Source organism: Panthera leo, chromosome C1, assembly GCF_018350215.1.
Source record: "Panthera leo isolate Ple1 chromosome C1, P.leo_Ple1_pat1.1, whole genome shotgun sequence".
Taxonomy (NCBI): Eukaryota; Metazoa; Chordata; class Mammalia; order Carnivora; family Felidae; genus Panthera; species Panthera leo.
The window spans coordinates 192,593,942-192,612,947 of NC_056686.1; the positions used below are offsets into that span (position 1 = coordinate 192,593,942).

Sequence of the window (19,006 nt, forward strand, 5' to 3'; positions counted from 1 at the left end):
AGTTTGGTGACCCTGGGTTAGATCATGAATTAGTAGTCTACAAGATAGCATAATATATTTTCATTAGTACTTAAGCTATCTGTTTAGGATTCTGTAGGCTTCTGTTGGGCTGTAATCCTTGGAAGACATTGGTGCTTAGAAAACTAATTTTGAAATGTGAGACATAGAGGATTATTTCTTCTAACTATTAAAGTATGTTCCAAACTTGTAATAATTAGAGTAGATCTAGACACACAAATCAAATATAAAAAATTGCTCTGAGGTAGACACTAGTATATTTTATGTATTGTATATATATCTTAACGTATAACAAAGAAAGCATCTGGGAATGCAAGCTGGTGCAGCCACCCTGGAAAACAGTATGGAGGTTCCTCAAAAAACTAAAAATAGAACTACCTATGACCCAGGAATTGCACTACTAGGCATTTTTCCAAGGGATACAGGAGTGCTGTTTCGAAGGGACACATGCACCCCCATGTTTATAGCAGCACTATCAACAATAGCCAAAGTATGGAAGGAGCCCAAATGCCCATCAATGGATGAATGGATGAAGAAGATGTGGGATATATATACAATGGAGTATTACTCGGCAATCAAAAAAAATGAAATCTTGCCATTTGCAGCTACGTGGATGGAACTGGAGGGTATTACGCTAAGTGAAATTAGTCAGAGAAAGACAAAAATCGTATGACTCCACTCATATGAGGACTTTAAGAGACAAACCAGATGAACATAAGGAAAGGGAAACAAAAATAATATCAAAACAGTGAGGGGGACTAAACAGAAGAGACTCATAAATATGGAGAACAAACAGAGGGTTACTGGAGGGGTTGTGGGAAGGGGGACGGGCTAAATGGGTAAGGGGCATTAAGGAATCTACTCCTGAAATCATTGCTTCACTGTATGCTAACTAATTTGGATGTAAATTTTAAAAAATAAAAAACAAAATAAAATAAATACAAAAACACTAACTCTAAAAGATATATTCTCCCCTATGTTTATTGCAGCATTATTTACAATAGCCAAATTATGGAAGTAGCTCAGTGTTCATCAACAGATGAATGGATAAAGAAGTAGCATCTATACCATTTATATATGTATATATTGCAACAACATGGATGAATGTAGAGGCTATCATCCTAAGTGAAATAAGTCAGAGAAAGTCAAGTACCATATGATTTCACTCACATGTGGAATTTAAGAAAACAAATGAAGAAAGAAAGAAAGAAAAAAGACAAACATTCTTAACTATAGAGAACAAACTGATGGTTACCAGAAGGGAGGTGGGTGTGAGGATGGGTGAAATAGGAGAGGGGGATTAAAGAGTGTATTTATCATGATGAGCACTGTGTAATGTAATTGTTGAATCACTGTATTGTACAACTGAAACTAATATAACACTATATATTAACTACACTGGAATTAAAATTAAAAAAAGATTATCCATCAAAAAAAAAAGCATCTCAGGCTGTTGGAGAAGCATGATTCCACACACAGGGAAGACAGTCATAAACTGAGAAAGAAGTAATGGAAACTTGATGTAAGAGCGGAGTTAGTATATTACTCTCAGAGGCATCAAATACAAGAAAAAGTATTCTTCAACCTGAATTTCTCCATTTTTCATATGAAAATTGATGTTTCAAAAGGTACCTATATTTTTTTTTCAATATATGAAATTTGTTGTCAAATTGGTTTCCATACAACAGGTACCTATATTTTTGTAATAGTCTACACAAGCTTAATTGTACATATAATACTTGCTTGAGAGTGATTTGACCAGGATAACAGGGGGTTGACTTGTTAGTTTTTGTTATTATGTCGGGGTGTGGGGGGGGGTGGGGAAACAAAATGAACTGGTAACCCATTTAAAACTTTGGCTTAACTAACGATATTAAACCTTGTAGATGAGGTAGATGGAGGAGATACACAAAAGAAACAACTCATAAATCCTCACGTGGAACTACGTAAGTAAGAGATAAAATACTGATGGTGCAGGGACGGGGACTGTAATTGAGGAAACTGTTATTTCAGGCTTCTAGTTGTATACTAGATAAATATCCTGTTTCTTACAATAAATATTAAGTCTGTGTCCTGACATAAACTTTATTTAATCTAGATTTAGTTTATAAAATAAACATTATTTAGTTTATAAAGAAGCTTAGTTTAAATTATAATTTAATTTATAATGATTTGATTTCTAACGTTTAAGTAATTATTATGTAGTCTAGAGCTATAGCCGTGACCAGGTGTCTAGCATTTTGTGTGTGTGTGTGTGTGTGTGTGTGTGTGCCAAAAACGTGTCATCCAGAATATGTAGTAAAATTTAAGATGTAAAAGCACAATGAGGAAAATACAGTAACCTATAAAGTTAGAAATGGGTCTTATTTTATGTTTGATTTTTCTGTAAGGTCATAAGGTGTTTTTTAATTTTCCTTGAGGGTTACTTTAACAGAACTGTGATAAACAGGGATGTAGATGTGGCGTGAGAAATGCTGTCGTGAAGAAAACCAAATGGTCGCATTTGTTGGTGGTGGGAGTGAGCAAGAAGGAAGAGAGATTTTTGGCTCATAAAAGCCCCTCACCCCCCTTTTATCTTTAACACTTCTGTTTATAGAATTTTCTGACGCGAATGCCAAGTTTTACTGTCGGCTCTACTATGCGGGAGAGTTTCATAAGATGCGTGAGGTGATTCTGGGGAGCAGTGAAGAAGATTTCATTCGTTCTCTTTCCCACTCGTCGCCCTGGCAGGCCCGTGGGGGCAAATCAGGAGCTGCCTTCTATGCCACGGAAGGGAAGTCTTTTTATCTTCTACTGACTGAGTAGTAGCTATCTTTTGCCCTCAGATAATTTAGGACTCACTTAAATTGAGGTTGTATGATACTGCCAGTTGTCAAGCAAGGGTTTCTTTTTTTATGGTTGAAAGGATGTAATAATTTTTAAGAGTGTACATATGTGTGGTGCGTATTTAGAGACAGACATTGATCCGATCCTTGCTAAACTCTGATCTGGTTTTGACTTCTCCAAATGTAAATAGTAACAGAGAATTTCTAGAAGAGTCAAAAGGGGTACCTCAGAGCTGGTGAGAGAAAGATAAAAATACAAATACTTAACTTGAAAATCGGAAGCCCAGGTTCTTCACCTGCAGAGGTTTACAGAAGGTGATGACCGTTTGTACTTTATGTTCCGTTCTCCATACCCTGAGAGCAAAATTATTTGAGAAAATGCCGCAGGAGGAATGTTGCTTGATACAAGCCTTCATAACTGTGACTTACTGCACTGTTAACAAAGGAGTTTATAAAATTTTACATAGTAGTTAGCACTCAGTAAGTAGTTTTACTTAGTATCTAGTTATGAATTTAGGTGTGGTTCTTGACTACATAAATCCTCAGGAACCTCTTGAGCCCTCAATTACTTGAGAACTATATTCTTTTTATTTATTTATTTGTTTATTTATTTATTTTTGAGAGACTGAGAGAGGGGGACAGAGGATCCGAAGTGGGCTCTATGCTGACAGCCGAGAGCCTGCTGCGGGGCTCGAACTCACGAACTGTGAGATCATGACCTGAGCTCACGTCAGATGCTTAACCGACTGAGCCACCCCAGGCGCCCCATTGAGAACTATATTCTGATTAAAATTTTCCCTTGACATTAGAAAATATCCCTTAAAGCTATGAAGCAAACAAATCATTTGGCATCTTTGGAATGATTTATTATAGATTACCTCAGGAAATACTGTGACTGAATAAATGCATATGACACTTCTACCTTTTAGATGATAGATTCATTTTGAAGCAGATGCCTCGTCTGGAAGTCCAGTCTTTCCTCGACTTTGCACCACACTACTTCAATTATATTACAAATGCTGTTCAACAAAAGGTAGAAATCCCAAACCTTGGTCCGTAATTAGAGTTTTTTGGGCTTTTTCACATCCTGAGAATTCATCCCAATGGCAGTCTTTTCCATGCTAAAATAGGGACAGGACATGACTGGATCTCTGTTATGTTATTAAAGTGTGAGAGAATGTAGTCATTTCAAACCCTCTTTCCTACCTTTGCCAGCCCGGAACCAAGAGATCTTGAGCAGGTTGCATTTAGTGTGTGTGTGTGTGTGTGTGTGTGTGTGTGTGTGTGTGTGTGTGTGTAGAAACATTAAGATTGAATGCTAATGCCTGCACATTAGAATTTGTAATTTTGTGAAGACAGAAACTAGAAGTGTTTGTTAAGACAGGTGTATGGATCCTTAGGTAGAGAGAGAGGCAGCCAGTGGTTCAGGTTTGCCCACTTGACATTTAGCCATGATCTTCCCAGTGAGTGTATAAGGGAGTCACATAGATTGTTTTTCACTTATGGTTTATTGCATATTTTAGGGGAAATTATACGTCATAGTAAAATTTGTGATTTTGAGAAATTGTAAAGCCTTATCCTTTGGGCGAATATTAAGGATCATTAATGTTTTTATTGGCATTGCTGTTTTACTTCTCACTTGCTTCTGAGATTCAAGGGTTTAAGTTTCTTTCAAGGCCCTCTGGTCCTATTAATAGAACATTAGTTTGGATATTACATGGATAATCCAGATATGGGTATTAAATTACAAATAATTATTTTTGATAAGAGTTGACTTTCATTTTTTTTTTTTTTCTTGATCAGAGGCCCACTGCATTGGCCAAAATTCTTGGAGTTTACAGAATTGGTTATAAGAATTCTCAGAACAATACTGAGAAGAAGTTAGATCTCCTTGTCATGGAAAATCTTTTCTATGGGAGAAAGATGGCACAGGTAAGGATATTGAACTATGCAAGCCACTTAGCTACTGGAAACTTTGGCACTTCTGGTTCCTGATTATAAGGAGTTAGAGAATAACATCTTATTTAATAGAATTAAGCCTTTGTTGCTAGGCCAATTTTAACTTTGGAATTGTTGAACCCTGTAGGAAAGAATAAAGAGGAATATTGTAGATGGGTCCTCAAATTTAACCTTTCCAATATCCTAGAAACACAGAATTACAGAATTAGAAGGCAGATCTGTCTCCATCTCTGTTTTAAAGAGGAAGAAACTAAGACCCAGAAAAATTTAACTTTTTGACAGTCACACAGATACTATCAGAACTCAAGTTGTTTTAGATTCTAGAAAAGTACCTTTCAAGAGTGTTGGTCCTTGAACTGTTTGTCCCTAGTCTGGTGAGGTAAGGAGCTTATACTAGAATATAATTCAATGCACTGCTTTCTTCATTGAGAGTGTGGTGCTGTGCTGAACGAACAGTGTGCTTAATGATGCAACTGTTTCACATTCTAGCACTAGCTCCTTATGTTGTCATGAGCCAGCGACAACTGACTAGCATTAGTCTGCAGAACACACTTCATGTTGCACTGATCTAGGACCTAAGTCCCCTGACCTTTGAGTGTGTGGCTTTTACTACCCCAAAATTTCTAGAGACCTGCTGTTGCTTCTATATTGCCGTAAGTATTGCATAGGGTTTTGGTATCAAAGCTGTAAGTTTCCTAAGACTGTTTGCATCTGTATTTTAACTGCTTTACGATTCAGTGATATACTTTTGGAGTTATTTGTTAATGTTTCTTAAAGTTGATTAAGTGTGTTAGTGTATTTCTGAAATGTTTGAGTAGTTGACTACCTAGGTATTAATTTTCAATGATGAATCACATCACCATTTATTTTATGTATTGAACAGTTATAATGCATGCATTTAATGGCTTCTATAAGTTATGATTAAGTTTTAAAATTAAATTTAACAGTGTATATAATGGTATGGGCTGTAAAGAGTCTTTCTGCATTTCCAATTTAATTACATTAATTCATTGCACAACTCATGCATAAATAACAGAGAATTTCTTTTCTGCTAGGTTTTTGATTTGAAGGGTTCACTTAGGAATAGAAATGTAAAAACTGATACTGGGAAAGAGAGCTGTGATGTAGTCCTGCTGGATGAAAATCTCTTAAAGATGGTTCGAGACAACCCCCTGTATATCCGTTCTCATTCCAAAGCCGTGCTGAGAGCCTCGATCCGTAGTGATTCCCACTTCCTTTCTAGCCACCTCATTATAGATTATTCTTTGCTGGTTGGACGAGATGATACCAGCAATGAGCTGGTAGTCGGAATTATAGGTAAGTCGGCAAGCATACCTTCTAGTTCGTGATTGAAGCCAGAGTATATTTGAAGATTATACTCAGCCTGGTCTCGTAATAGCTTGTTAAATATTTTCACCAACTTACACTTGAAAATTCACAATCAATAGCTTTTAAATTCTAGTTACCTTCTATTCAGTGTCCTCATTTTCATTTTCATTATCTTTACCAAAAACAACCTGTATTGAAAAAGTTACTTGTAAATGAAGCGCTGTGAAGTTGTAATGAGGATTGAATGAATTAATATGGAGACAAACCTTGGGGGCAGCACCTGGCAGTGTTGTTAGCACTCAGTAAACATGGTAGAAGTAATAGTAATTCCTGTCGTTATTTTCTTACACTTACTAACGTAGCTTTACTGCCAATATTGCCTCCTGTAACAGATTATATTCGAACATTTACATGGGACAAAAAGCTTGAGATGGTTGTGAAATCAACAGGAATTTTAGGGGGACAAGGTGAGCAGAATTTTTGTTTATTCTTTAAACTGTTCTTCTGCCTTCCTTATCAGTTAACATTTAAAAAATGGATACTTTTTTGGGGCACCTGGGTGGCCTCAGTTGGTTGAGCATCTGACTCTTTTTTTTAAAAAAAAACTTTTCTAACGTTTATTTATTTTTGAGAGACAGAGCACGAGCCGGGAGGGGCAGAGAGAGAGGGAAACACGGAATCGGAAGCAGGCTCCAGGCTCCAGGCTCTGAGCTGTCAGCACAGAGCTGACAGCTCGAATTCCCGAACCATGAGATCTTGACCTGAGCCGAAGTTGGATGCTCAACTGACTGAGTCACCCAAACACCCCAAGCATCTGACTCTTGATTTTGGCTCAGGTCATGATCCCAGGGTCGTAGGATCAAGTCCTGTGGCAGGCTCTGTGCTGAGCATGGATGGAGCCTCCTTAAGGTTCTCTCCCTCTCCCCCCCCCCCCCCCCCTCTCTCTCTCTCTTCCTCTTTCTTTCTCTCTCTCTCCCTCCCTCTCTCCCCACCCCCCGCTGCCTCCCTCCCTCCCTCCCTTTCTCTTCCCGCTCCTCTCCCTGCTCATGCTCGCTCTTTCTCTAAAATAAAAAAAAAAAAAAAAAATTAAAAAAAAAACCCGGAAATAAAAAGTGGGTACTTTTTTAAATTCTAAAAAAGTAAGTGGTTATCTCTGATTTTATCATTTCCCAGATGATCAAATAATAAAGGGAATTGCGTAGGTGGGGGAATAATTGGTTTTAAATTTGTGTTAAGTTGCCAAGGGTTCTCAAGTTGAGAAGTTACCCAAAAAAGGCCATAGATTCTGAATAAGAGGTTGTCTCTAATTAACGCTTCAATCTTCAAAGTTCTCTGAGCACTGCCAGCTCCATTTGTGCTTTCATACATTTCGCATCTCTAGGCAAGAGCCAGTCTTCTAAAATGGAACCCCCTAGCAGGAAGGACCTGTCCCATGTCGTGGGGCACAGTGAACACCCCTCTGTCCTTTCTGAGACTGCTGTGGTGTGTGTGTCTTTATGGCAGTTTTCATGAAAGAACATAGCTGTTCAGATCAGTTGTTGATCAACTATGTAACAGCTTTTTCCCTTTGCTCTTTTCATAATCTCAGGTAAAATGCCCACCGTGGTCTCTCCAGAGTTGTACAGGACTAGATTTTGTGAAGCAATGGACAAGTACTTCCTGATGGTACCAGACCACTGGACAGGCTTAGGTCTGAACTGCTGAAATAGACCATGAGTGAAAAGGTGCCTGGAACAAAGGACCAAAAATAAGCTACATGTTTTATTTCTTCATCACATTCTCCACAGTATGCCAAGGCCTTTCCGTTCTGTGGTTGTGTGGGCTCCGTGTACCTGAAGTGTTAAAACTCCATGGATTTGCACTTTGGTTTTGATACCTACAAATTAGCTGTCCTTAGGCCGGGAGGTTGCATGAACATTTTTCCACTTAAGCGGGAATATAGACCCGTTTCAAAGGATTAAAGACAAATGTGTGGTCAGAGATGAGATAGGGTAAAAAACGGTTGTCAGACTTGTTAACAATCCTGTTAAGAAAATAACGTCTCCTAGATTGTGAGTTTCCTGGCATCATGTTGGACGTATTCTTTACTTAGAAAGCATTTGTAGAGCTGGTGACTTTGTGTTTCTTATGTGACAATATAATGTTATGTATTATCAGAATTTATGAAATCTTTAAAAAATTCCAAATTATACTATTAATGGCCAGTCAAACAGATTGACACAATCTGTTCTTGTTTTATTGAAGAATTTGACTTAAATTGGGAACCCTGTTGTGTGTTCTTATCTTGCTCTGGTTTTCAGTATGCTTGATGTTGTTTAGGTTCTCTCTTCTCTGTGGATGACAGGAGACTATAGCTATTAACCCGAAGCCTTCTTTTGGAGCTGTTTTTTAAGCTTGTTTGTAACTTTTTTGCAATTAATATGTTCAACTACACTTCTCTGCACCTGCTCATCTTGTAGGTTTTCCTCCACTTTCAGGGAAACAGTAAATGAGTCTATAGTGACTAAATTCCCAAAGGGAGAATTACTAAGGATTTTTTTAATGTAAAAAAGGAATTAGACCTTATCCAAGAAATTGGGTGAGAGGTAGGCACTTGCTTGTTTTTTGTAAAGGTAAAGTGTCTTTTTCAATACAGATAGCAATTTAAGTGGCATCTATAAAACTAAGAGGTTTCTAGTGTGGACATCCCTGTTTCTTAACTTTCTGTGCCAGTTTCTAGGCCAGTTCTGATTATTGAGAACTGTTAAGAGATAAAATATTTGTAGTAAGGAACTTCTTGTTTAATAGAGTTTTGTTTGTTTTAAAATATGATCAGATAGAGTACTAAACTAACTATCTTTGGGGAAATAACAGAACGCCAAATATTTCCTCGTGGCTTCTTTCCCTAACAAGGATACTTGGGGGATTTATAAAGTTTTATATAAAGTTCTGTTCTTTTCAGGCTTTCCTGTAAGAGCACATTTCTATTGTAACTTTCACAAAACAAGAAAAAGGAATCTGGGTACATTCCGGTTACAGAGACTTATAAGTATGTGAAATAGGAACATTTTGGAAAGTTTGCTTTAGAGAATGAAAACATTAGTTTGGTATTTGGTGCTTATTGGAAACCGTGGTTTCTTTTGAACTAGAAACATGTTGGCCAAGGACTTAAAACTGATGATAAGCTTAAAAAAAAAACCCCAAAAACCTGGGTGTGCCTTTTGAAAACACACAGAACACTGGTGGTTTTAGAGGAGAAAAGGACTGTGTCCTGCAAGAGAAACATTGGAACATTGTTAACTTCTTGTGAGTCCAGGAACAATGGATCGTGCATCTCATTCTGAATGTAAACACGGTTTTGTCTCTGTTCTTTTTTTGTGTCAGGATACTTGGGAGTATTTATCTTGTCTGTTTCCTGCACCCCCCCCCCAGTCACGCACACCTCCACAAGTTATCTTCCCTCAGCTGTAATCAGGTCGTTTCTCAGTTTTAGTCTCAACACTATGTGTATGTGTAGCTTGGATCCTTCACTGGAATAACTCCTGATAATAATATGTCACGTTGATTTTGTTTGGCTTGCTCATGACTTGAAAGATTATTTTTTAAAGCACTGCTGACTCTTAGATAATTCCGTGGCTAAAAAAATTCCAGGATAATATAATCTTGAAGCAATACTTGCTGCCTTGCAAGGGTGACCTGTCCTTTTAAAACTGTCTTAATGCAAGGGAAGTTAATTTGTCATGAGTGGTAGAACTATATCCTCAGCCCTTGCTGCTTTTGTTGAGGCCACTACCATATATATATATACATATATAAGGTGTTTCAAATAGCATGGTCTTCAGTGGTAAGCATTGAATGACTGCTCGCCTCTCTTGAATTCCCTTTCGAGGCTTGGAGGATGTCAATGTTGGAAAGTTACGACTAAGGAAGATACCTGAGTACTTTCTTCCTTAGAATAAAATATGAATCCTAAGAATAACTGATAGTAGCACAAGAAAACTATGTGAATGTGTTGCATTGTATAAAAATACTATTTATAAATGTGAAGGTTGTTGATGCCATCAAAACTTTATGGAAAAATAAAAAGGATTTCCTTTTTTCTTACCCAAGCCTGAGAAAAATAAGGGGAACCAGCTATTGCAAGCCCTTTTGTAGTCTGTTGAATAATTTAAATTTCTAGACATTCAAAATTTCCTACAAAATATGCTGCTTATAATTTTTTTCTTGATCCAGTCGTGAGTGCTTTTCTAGCCTTGGCTTTTATTGGGTTTTGTAAATAGGGTCGTATTGGTTTTGGTGGCATCAGTGTCTCCTTGGCATTTTACCCACTAGCAGTGGGCTTGTATAAAACTGCCAAGGAAAAGTAACCTACCTGTAGAAAGTTTGCTTAGCTAGCAGAGTGAAACTGTTGTGAATGAGCCTGGTGGGGAAACAGGTCAGGCCATTCATTATTCCTCAAGTGTTAACATACTGACTTATGCAGTATTCAGACCATCTAGTGCAATGCCTTTTTCTTTGTTTGTTTTTGTAACACGGGTGCAGTGTATTATAGAAAAATAAAGATTACAATCATGAGCAGTTTTATTAATGCTGCTGTGCTGGTTTTGTAAAAAATGTACATTATGCCTTTTGACAGGTTTAATTTTAACTAGAGAAATGACATTGTAAATCACAATATCCTCTTTTAATTTAATATGAAAAATTCAATTAACAATATTGAAAATACTTACTGTATTATATTGTATATATTTCTCTACCTTGGTTCTAGCTGTTTTATATGATTGACATGTTATTTAAGAGATAAAACTGCCTTGACCTTTTGGAGACATACTATAAATAAAGAAGACTTACAATAAACTGAGAATCAACTTCAGTTTGTTTTGAATCGGCTTCAGGAAATTAACACGGGGAGATGGAGTTTGGGGCCCAAATCTCGCCCCTCGCCCCTCGCCCCTCGCCCCTCGCCCCTCGCCCCTCGCCCCTCGCCCCTCGCCCCTCGCCTCTGGCCTCTGGCCTCTGGCCTCAAAGCGTTGCCTTCTGTTCATTCTCTTCCCCATCATTTTTCCCCCTGGAGAATTTAAGTCTTTCACTAGTAAACAGCCCTTCCTTCTTAAGTCTCAGAAAGGGGGTCTTAAACCTGTGTGTTTGCGTCTACCACTAATGGCCTCGCCTCTTCTGTCCTCCTCCTGGTCTTCATGTGTTTCCGTTTTCTTGGCGGGACGCTCAGGAAAGCCAGGGAAGGCCGAATTCACCTCTCTGGCAGGCTCTCAGCTGTTGGCTGCTCTCAGACGTGTTCAGACACGACCCGCCTGCCTGCGGTGGATCCGCTGTGCTGCAAGCTCGAAGCTGTGGACGCGCGCTCCCCTTCACCGCGCCTGGGCTCCCCCGGGGCACAGCGTCGCCGCCTGGCGGCCGCGTCGGCTCCTGCAGCCCCGCCTCTGCCCTGCGGGTAAAGAGACAGTGCAGGCACCTGCCAGCCAGTGCTCTGTTCCCACTTACCTGAAGGAAGTGTCTTGTGTTGGAAATTCATTTCTTGTACAATTCCTGGGTCAGTGCTTAACAAAGTTAAGATTGTTAACCCACGTTTAAAAACTGTGGTTAAGACAATCCCAAATGTATCATCTTCACCGCGTTTAAGTATATACTTTAGTGGTAACTATACTCACGTTGCACATTATACCCCCAGAACGTACTCATCTTGCAGGCCTGCAACTGCATCCATTTAACAACTCTTCCTGCTCACCCTGGTCTCTCGTGACCATCCTGCTTTCTGTTCCCGTTAATCTGACCACTTCGGGTACTTTACGAGAAATCAGACAGGATTTGTCTCTCTGGGGCCGGCTTATGTTGCTTAGTGTCCTATCCTCAAGATTCATTCATGTTGTAGCATTTCCTCCCTCTGTTAAGTTAAATGCTATTCCAGGTTGAATGATATTCCATTGTATGTAGGCACCACATTTCTTTTTTCATCATCAGTGCACCTTTGAATTGCTTCTGCCTCTTGGCTGCTGTGAATAATGCTATCACGAACATGGAAATTCAAATGTATGTGCAAGATTCTTTTAAAAACTTCTTTTAGATAAATATGGAGAAGTGGGATTGCTGGATCACAAGGCAGTTCTATTTTTTTTTAAATGTTTTGAGGAACCTTCACACTGTTTCCCCTAGCAGCCGTACTGTTTTACGGTCCCACCCACTGTATACAAGGGTACCAATTTCTTCACATCCTTTTTTAACACTTAGATACTTATTTTGATGGTAGCCATCCTAATGAGTGTGACATAATATCTCATGTGCTTTTTCTAAGTTTTTTCTTTTTTAATTATTTTTTAAAAATTTCTTTATTTTTGAGAGTCAGAGCACGAGCAGGGGAGGTGCAGAGAGAGAGGGAGACACAGAATCCGAAGCAAGCTCCAGGCTCTGAGCTGTCAGCACAGAGCCCGATGTGGGGCTTGAACTTACAGACCACGAGATGATGTCCCGAGCTGAACTTGGATGCTTAACCAGCTGAGCTACCCAGGTGCCCCTCTAAGTTTTGTTTTGTTTTATTGTTTTTAATTTATTTTGTTATTTATTTTTGAGGGAGAGAGAGAGAGGGGTGTGTGTGTGTGTGCGTATATGTGGACATTTGTGAGTTGGGGAGGGGCAGAGAGGGAGAGAGAGAATCTCAGGCAGGCTCTGCACTATCAAGGCAGAGCCCGATGCAGGGCTGGAACTCTCGAACCGTGAGATTATGACCTGAGGAAATCAGACACTTAACCCACTGAGCCACCCAGGAGCCCCTCATTGTGGTTTTGATTTGCATTCCTCTCATGATGAGTGATGTTGAACATGTTTTCATATGCTTGTGGATCATTTGTACATTAACTTTGGAGAAATGTCTATTCAAGTCCTTTTGCCATTTTTATTTGGACTCCTTGATTTTTTTTGTTGTTGGGTTGTAGGAGTTCTTACATGTTGTGGATGTTAACCCCTTACCAGACATAAGATTTGTTAGTATTGTCTCTCATCCCATAGACTGCCATTTCAATCTGTTGATTGTGTCCTTTGATATGCAAACATTTTTAAGTTTGATGTAGTCCCATTTGTCTCCTTTTGCTTGTGCTTTTGGTGTCATAACCAATAAATCTTTGCCAAATTCAGTATCTTGAAGCTTTCCCCCTGCTTTCTTCTAGCTTCACAGTTTTAGGTCTTAATGTTTAGGTCTTATCAACCCATTTGAGCTTTTTTATATGGTGTAAAATAAGGGTTCAGCTTCACTCTTTTGCATGTGGATATCCAATTTCTTAATACCATTTGTTGAAGAGACTGTCTTTTCCCCATTAAGTGATTTTGGCACCCTTATCGAAGATCACTTGGCTATATAAGCAAGAGTTTATTTCCGACCTCTTTATATGTATCCCATTTATTTATGTATCTGTCCCTAGGCCAGTACCACACTGTTTGCTTCCTGTGGCTTTGTAATATATTTTGAAGTAAGGAAGTGTGAGATCTCCAACTTTTTTTTCTTTTTCAAAATTCTTTTGGCTATTTGAGGTCCCTTGAGATTCCAAATGTGTTTTAGGATGAAATTTTCTATTTTTACATTAAAAAAATGCCATTGTCATTTTGATAGGGATTATGTTGAATCTGTAGATTGCTTTGAGTAATATGGATATCTTTTTTTTTTTCTTTTCAAAAATATGTATTTATTTGGAGAGAGAGAGAGGGTGCAAGTGAGTGTGAGTTGGGGAGGGGCAGAGAGAGATATAGAGAATCCCAAGCAGGCTCCAGGCTGTCAGCGCAGAGCCTGATGCAGAGCTTGATCTCATGAACCGTGAGCTCATGACCTGAGCTGAAATCAAGAATTGGACGCTTCACCAACTGAGCCACCCCAGGCGCCCCTGGACATCTTAACTATATTAAATCTTCCAACCTGTGATCATAAGATGTCTTTCCCCTTTTTTTGCTGCCTTTAATTTCTTTCCCCAGTGTTTTGTAGCTTTCAGAGTACAAGGCTTTCACTTTTTGGTTAGGTTTATTCTTAGTATTTTATTCTTTTTGATGCTGTTATAAATGAACTTGTTTTGTTAATTGCCTTTTCAGATTGTTCATTGTTAGTGTGTAGAAGCACAACTGATTTTAGTGTGTTGATTTCATATCCTACAATTCTCCTGAATTTATTTTAACATGTTTTGTGTGTGTATATACTCTTCAGGGTTTTTTTACATATAAGATGATGTCAATTGCAAATAGACCTTTTTATTTCTTCCTTTTTAATTAACATGCTTTTCTTTTGCTTTCTTGCCTAATTGCTCTGGCCAGGGCTTCAGTACTATTTTGGATATAAATGGTGAATGTGCACATTCTTGCTTTGTTTCTGACCTTAGAGGAAAAGGTTTCAGTGATGCTAGCTGTGGACTCTTCATATATGACCTTTATTATGTTGAGGTAGTTCTTTATTTGCAGTTTGTTGAGTGTTTTTATCATGAAAGTGTGTTCAGTATTATCAGATGCTTTTTCTGCATCGATTGAAATGGTTAAGTGGTTTTTATTCATTCTGTTAATGTGGTATAGTGTGTTGATTGATTTTTGCGTTAATTAAAGCATCCTTGCCTCCTGAGGATAAATCCCATTTAGTCCTGGTGTCTGATCCTTTTAATGTACTGTTAAATTCAGTTTGCTAGTATTTTGTTGAGGATTTTTGCATCTATATTATCAGGGATAGTGGCCTATAGCTTTTTTTTTTTTTTTTTTTTTTTTTCTTGTAATGTCTTTCTTGGGCTTTGACATCAGGGTAATGCTGGCCTTATAAAATCAGTTTAGGAGTATTTTCATTTCTTCAGTTTTTAGGAAGTGTTTGTATAGGATTGGCATTACTTCTTTGAATCACTGGTAGAATTCACCAGTGAAGCCGTCTGGTCCTGGATTTTCTTTGTTGGGAGGTTTTTGATTATTGATTCAATCTCTTTACTATTTATAGGTCTGTTCAGACTCTCTTTGATTCAGTGTTGGTAGATGATATATTTCTAGGAAATTACCATTTCTTGTAGATTACCCAGTTTTTTGGCCTATAATTGTTCATAGTATTCGCTTACGATCCTTTTCATTTCTGTGACACTAGTTGTAATGCCCCTCTTTTCATTTGTGATTTTACATATTTGAGTCTTTTATCTTGTTTTCTTAATCCAGCTGAGGGATTGTCAATTTTGTTGATCTTTCCCAAAACCCAACCCTTTTGTTTTTTTCTTAACAATTTTTTTTTCATGTTTATTTAATTTGGAGAGAGAGCAAGAGAGAGACAGAGCGTGAGCAGAGGTGGAGTAGAGAGAGAGGGGGACACAGAATCCGAAGCAGGCTCCAGGCTCTGAGCTGTCAGCATAGAGTCCGATGCAGGGCTTGAACTCACAAACTGTGAGATTATAACCTGAACTGAAGTCAGATGAGCCACCCAGGCACCCCTGTGGGGTTTTTTCTATTCTCTACTTTATCTCTGTTGTCAATCCTTATTTCCTTGCATCTGCCAATTTTGGGTTTAGTTGTTCTTTTTCTAGTTCGTTGAGATGTAAAGCTATGTTGTTGATGTGAGACCTTCCTTTTTCCGTGTACATGTTCATGCCTGTGAACCTCCCTCTTCATTCTGCTTTCACTATATCCCGTAAGTTTTGGTATGTTGTGTCTGCCTGTGGATTTGTCTCAAGATATTTTCTAATCTCCCTTGTGATTTCTTCCTTGAACTTGTGGTTGTTCAAGTGCATGCTGGTTATTAATTCTTGTGTATTTATGAATTTTCCAGTTTCCCTACTGCTGTTGATGTGTAGTTTTATTCCATCGTGGTTGATAAGGATACTTGGTATGATTCCAATCTTAACAATTTGTGCCCAAAAGAGAACTTCTGTTCTAGAACATGTATTCTGATGTCTTAGGTTAAAACAAAAGAGAAGGTAGATATCCAAGGAAAGTGTTTTGAAATTGAACGTCATGGAGTGAGAAAGTGACTAAATTACCAGTTGTTAACCCAGGAATTTTCCCCAGTGTCTTGACCTATTGAAAGAAGTCTTTTCCTTTTTTTAAAATCTCTATTCCTGATTAAAAAAAAATTTTTTTTAACATTTATTTATTTTTGAGAAAGAGAGACAGAGCATGAGTGGGAGAGGGGTAGAGAGAGGGGGAGACACAGAATCTGAAGCAGGCTCCAGGCTCTGAGCTGTCAACACAGAACTTGACACGGGGCTCAAACCCACAAACCATGAGATCATGACCCGAGCCGAAGCTGGAGGCTTTAACCGACTGACACCCAGGCGCCCCTCTATTCCTGATTTTTAAAACTGAAAACAAAAGCTATGAGATGATAATTTTACTGTAGTAAATGTCCTTTAATGCATCCTTGGAGTTAGCTGTCTTGAATTTGGCTCTGATTGGTTATTATTTACTGACTGATTACATTTAAAATTTTCAAGTTTGTCAGAATATGTGTAACAGGGCTGAGAAAACTTTTAACTTTATAAACTCTCACCTTTAAGACATTGATTGCACTTATATGGCTCTTAGCAAGGTATCATAAAAGCTGCCCCTGCTTTTATGGTTGAGGGAGGAAGGTACTTTCAGGGAGTTGGCTAGGGTTAGAAATGAACCCAAATGAGGTTGCAATGGTGAGGAGAGGCCAGTAGAGGGCTCTGAAGCACTTGTTTCTAAGATTTCTGAATTCTTTCTTTAGAGCAATAGGAAACGCCTGAGACAAGGGGACCCAAGTCCCAAAAATCTTTACCAGAGTCCCAAGTGCCTTCTAAGCTACTTTTTGACAAGAGTCTGTTATATCTTAGAATATGTAGTTTTCAGATGGAGGTGTAAGTTAGAAATAGTTTAATATTTTCTACTCAGAATTGTAATTCTTTTTTTCAAATGAAGGTAACATTAAAAGCTTTTCATTTGAAAGAGCATGTATTTGATAAATTTGCTGTCCATACACCACTGAAATAGAGTCATAAGTACAAATGAGTGACTATCAGAAAAAGGACATTAGGAAAATCTCACAATATGAACTTTAATTAGTAAGAATATCAGTATTGGTTCATTGTGACAATCGCCCCTTAGTAAATGTAAGATATCAATAGTAAGGGAAGCTGGGGGTATGGAAACTGTCTATACTACCTTTGTAATTATTTTTCTGAAACAAAAAAGCAAAAAATCCAAAACAAATAAGTGATGATATTGTAGATAGGAATAACCTCACTTTAGAGATGTGATCTTAATGAAATTAAATGGGGAGGGGAGGTCTTTTTGTCCTTTACTGCTATTATCCTATTAAAATACTTTCTTCCTTCCCCAATTCAAAGAACCAACTGTTCTTTAGAAGGATATAGGCAAGTGAAAAGAGAATACACTTCCATTTCTGATGGCTTCTTCCCGCCATCTTGCCATGGGCAGTTTCCTCGTGTAGGTAAGAGCAGTGCTGTGCTGGGTACCTATCATCTGCAGATCTCTGGGGCTCTCTCGCTGCGAGGCCCTCTCCCTTCCAGACTCTGTCCCATGAATTCAGCTGCCTTAGGTCTTCCCTCAAGGACTAGAACAGGATCCTCCTCAGTTGCCCCTTCCTCTGCCTTGACCTAAAAGCTTTTTGAGCATAATCTGGGTCAAACTGGGCTCAACCTCATTTGTTTCTCACCTCTCAAGGATCCGCTGTCCTATATCAAATGTTTTCACTCATATGTGGATCTTGAGAAACTTAACAGAAGACCATGGGGGAAGGGAAGGGGAAAAAAAAAGTTACAGAGAGGGAGGGAGGCCAACCATAAGAGACTCTTAAATAGAACAAACTGAGGGTGGATGGGGGAGTATGGGAGAGGGGAAAATGGGTGATGGGCATTGAGGAGGGTACTTGTTGGGATGAGCCCTTGGTGGTGTATGTAAGCCAATTTGACAATAGATTATATTCATAAAAAACCATTCAATATGTTTAAAAATTCTAAATAAATGACTTGGTTTAAAAACAAAAAAGGATCCACTTTTTTTTTTTTTCCTTTTCCTTTGCTGGCTGATAACCAGTTTTGAAAAACATCGTTCTGTGTATTTTTCCTGGTTTTCATGATGGTTTCAGAAAATCTGGACCCTCCTACCTCACTTTGGTGGAAGCAGGAGCCCAAAGCAGATGGAATTTATAAAGATTATATCTAAGTGCTGTGTTGAAATTGATACAATGTTCCTCTGTCAAAGTAAAAAGTAATACCCTATTTATGACTGTTTTAAAAATGATTAAAAAAACCCCAATCTCTTCTAATTGAAGTCCTATTATCTGCAACAAATTAAAATAGAGAGATAATAATGTAACTAGGAGAGAAGATTTAAATTCAGTGTGCAATTATATGCCTTGAGGTACCAGCAGATAATTGTGATCCTGTACACAGTTACGCATTATCACCTGGGCAGAGCATGTTCCGGGGAGCAAAGAACCCTGAGCCAGATTCCTGGTGTTGCCACCATGTCTGCCTTTTAGCTTCTCATCTTGAAAATGCTGGGGAACTTCAAGGTTGTTTAAGAATATATAGGCATAACTAATTGCTCTGTAGCTTATTGGCCACAGAGCTTGGTAGGTACCTCTAGATTTTTCCACAGAGAATTTCATGGGCATTTCTATTGCTAACATGCCGCGTGATCGGAGAGAAACCCATCTGGCAGTTCCAGCCAGTCCCCCCCACCCCCCCATACTCTGATTGTCATCATTGCCTACGGTAATATCACATAAAGTGCCAAACTACAACATACCATTAAGGAAGTGCTCCGTAGGAGAGACCAGCTCAAACTGCTAGCGAGAGAGCGCACCCTGATTTTCTAGAAGTGATTCCCGTAGCAACATCTGTTTCAACTGGTTTCACACCACCAGTGCAGAGGGGCCCTCTTTTATCTTCTCTGTGCCCACC

At 38.6% G+C, this 19,006-nt stretch overlaps 1 protein-coding gene across 7 annotated transcripts in view; it reads left to right on the forward strand.

The window, feature by feature from the left end:
- PIKFYVE (phosphoinositide kinase, FYVE-type zinc finger containing) overlaps nucleotides 1-10,967 on the forward strand; it is an 87,427-nt gene extending 76,460 nt beyond the window's left edge. For all 7 annotated transcript variants that reach the window (XM_042949972.1, XM_042949969.1, XM_042949966.1 and 4 more), the window contains 7 exons: nucleotides 1,905-1,964; nucleotides 2,615-2,791; nucleotides 3,773-3,876; nucleotides 4,647-4,775; nucleotides 5,858-6,119; nucleotides 6,524-6,598; nucleotides 7,720-10,967. In XM_042949972.1, the coding sequence (XP_042805906.1) occupies nucleotides 1,905-1,964; nucleotides 2,615-2,791; nucleotides 3,773-3,876; nucleotides 4,647-4,775; nucleotides 5,858-6,119; nucleotides 6,524-6,598; nucleotides 7,720-7,835 (923 nt within the window). In that variant the 3' untranslated portion in view covers nucleotides 7,836-10,967. The remainder of the gene's footprint in view (nucleotides 1-1,904; nucleotides 1,965-2,614; nucleotides 2,792-3,772; nucleotides 3,877-4,646; nucleotides 4,776-5,857; nucleotides 6,120-6,523; nucleotides 6,599-7,719) is intronic.
- Nucleotides 10,968-19,006: the final 8,039 nt, after the last annotated feature.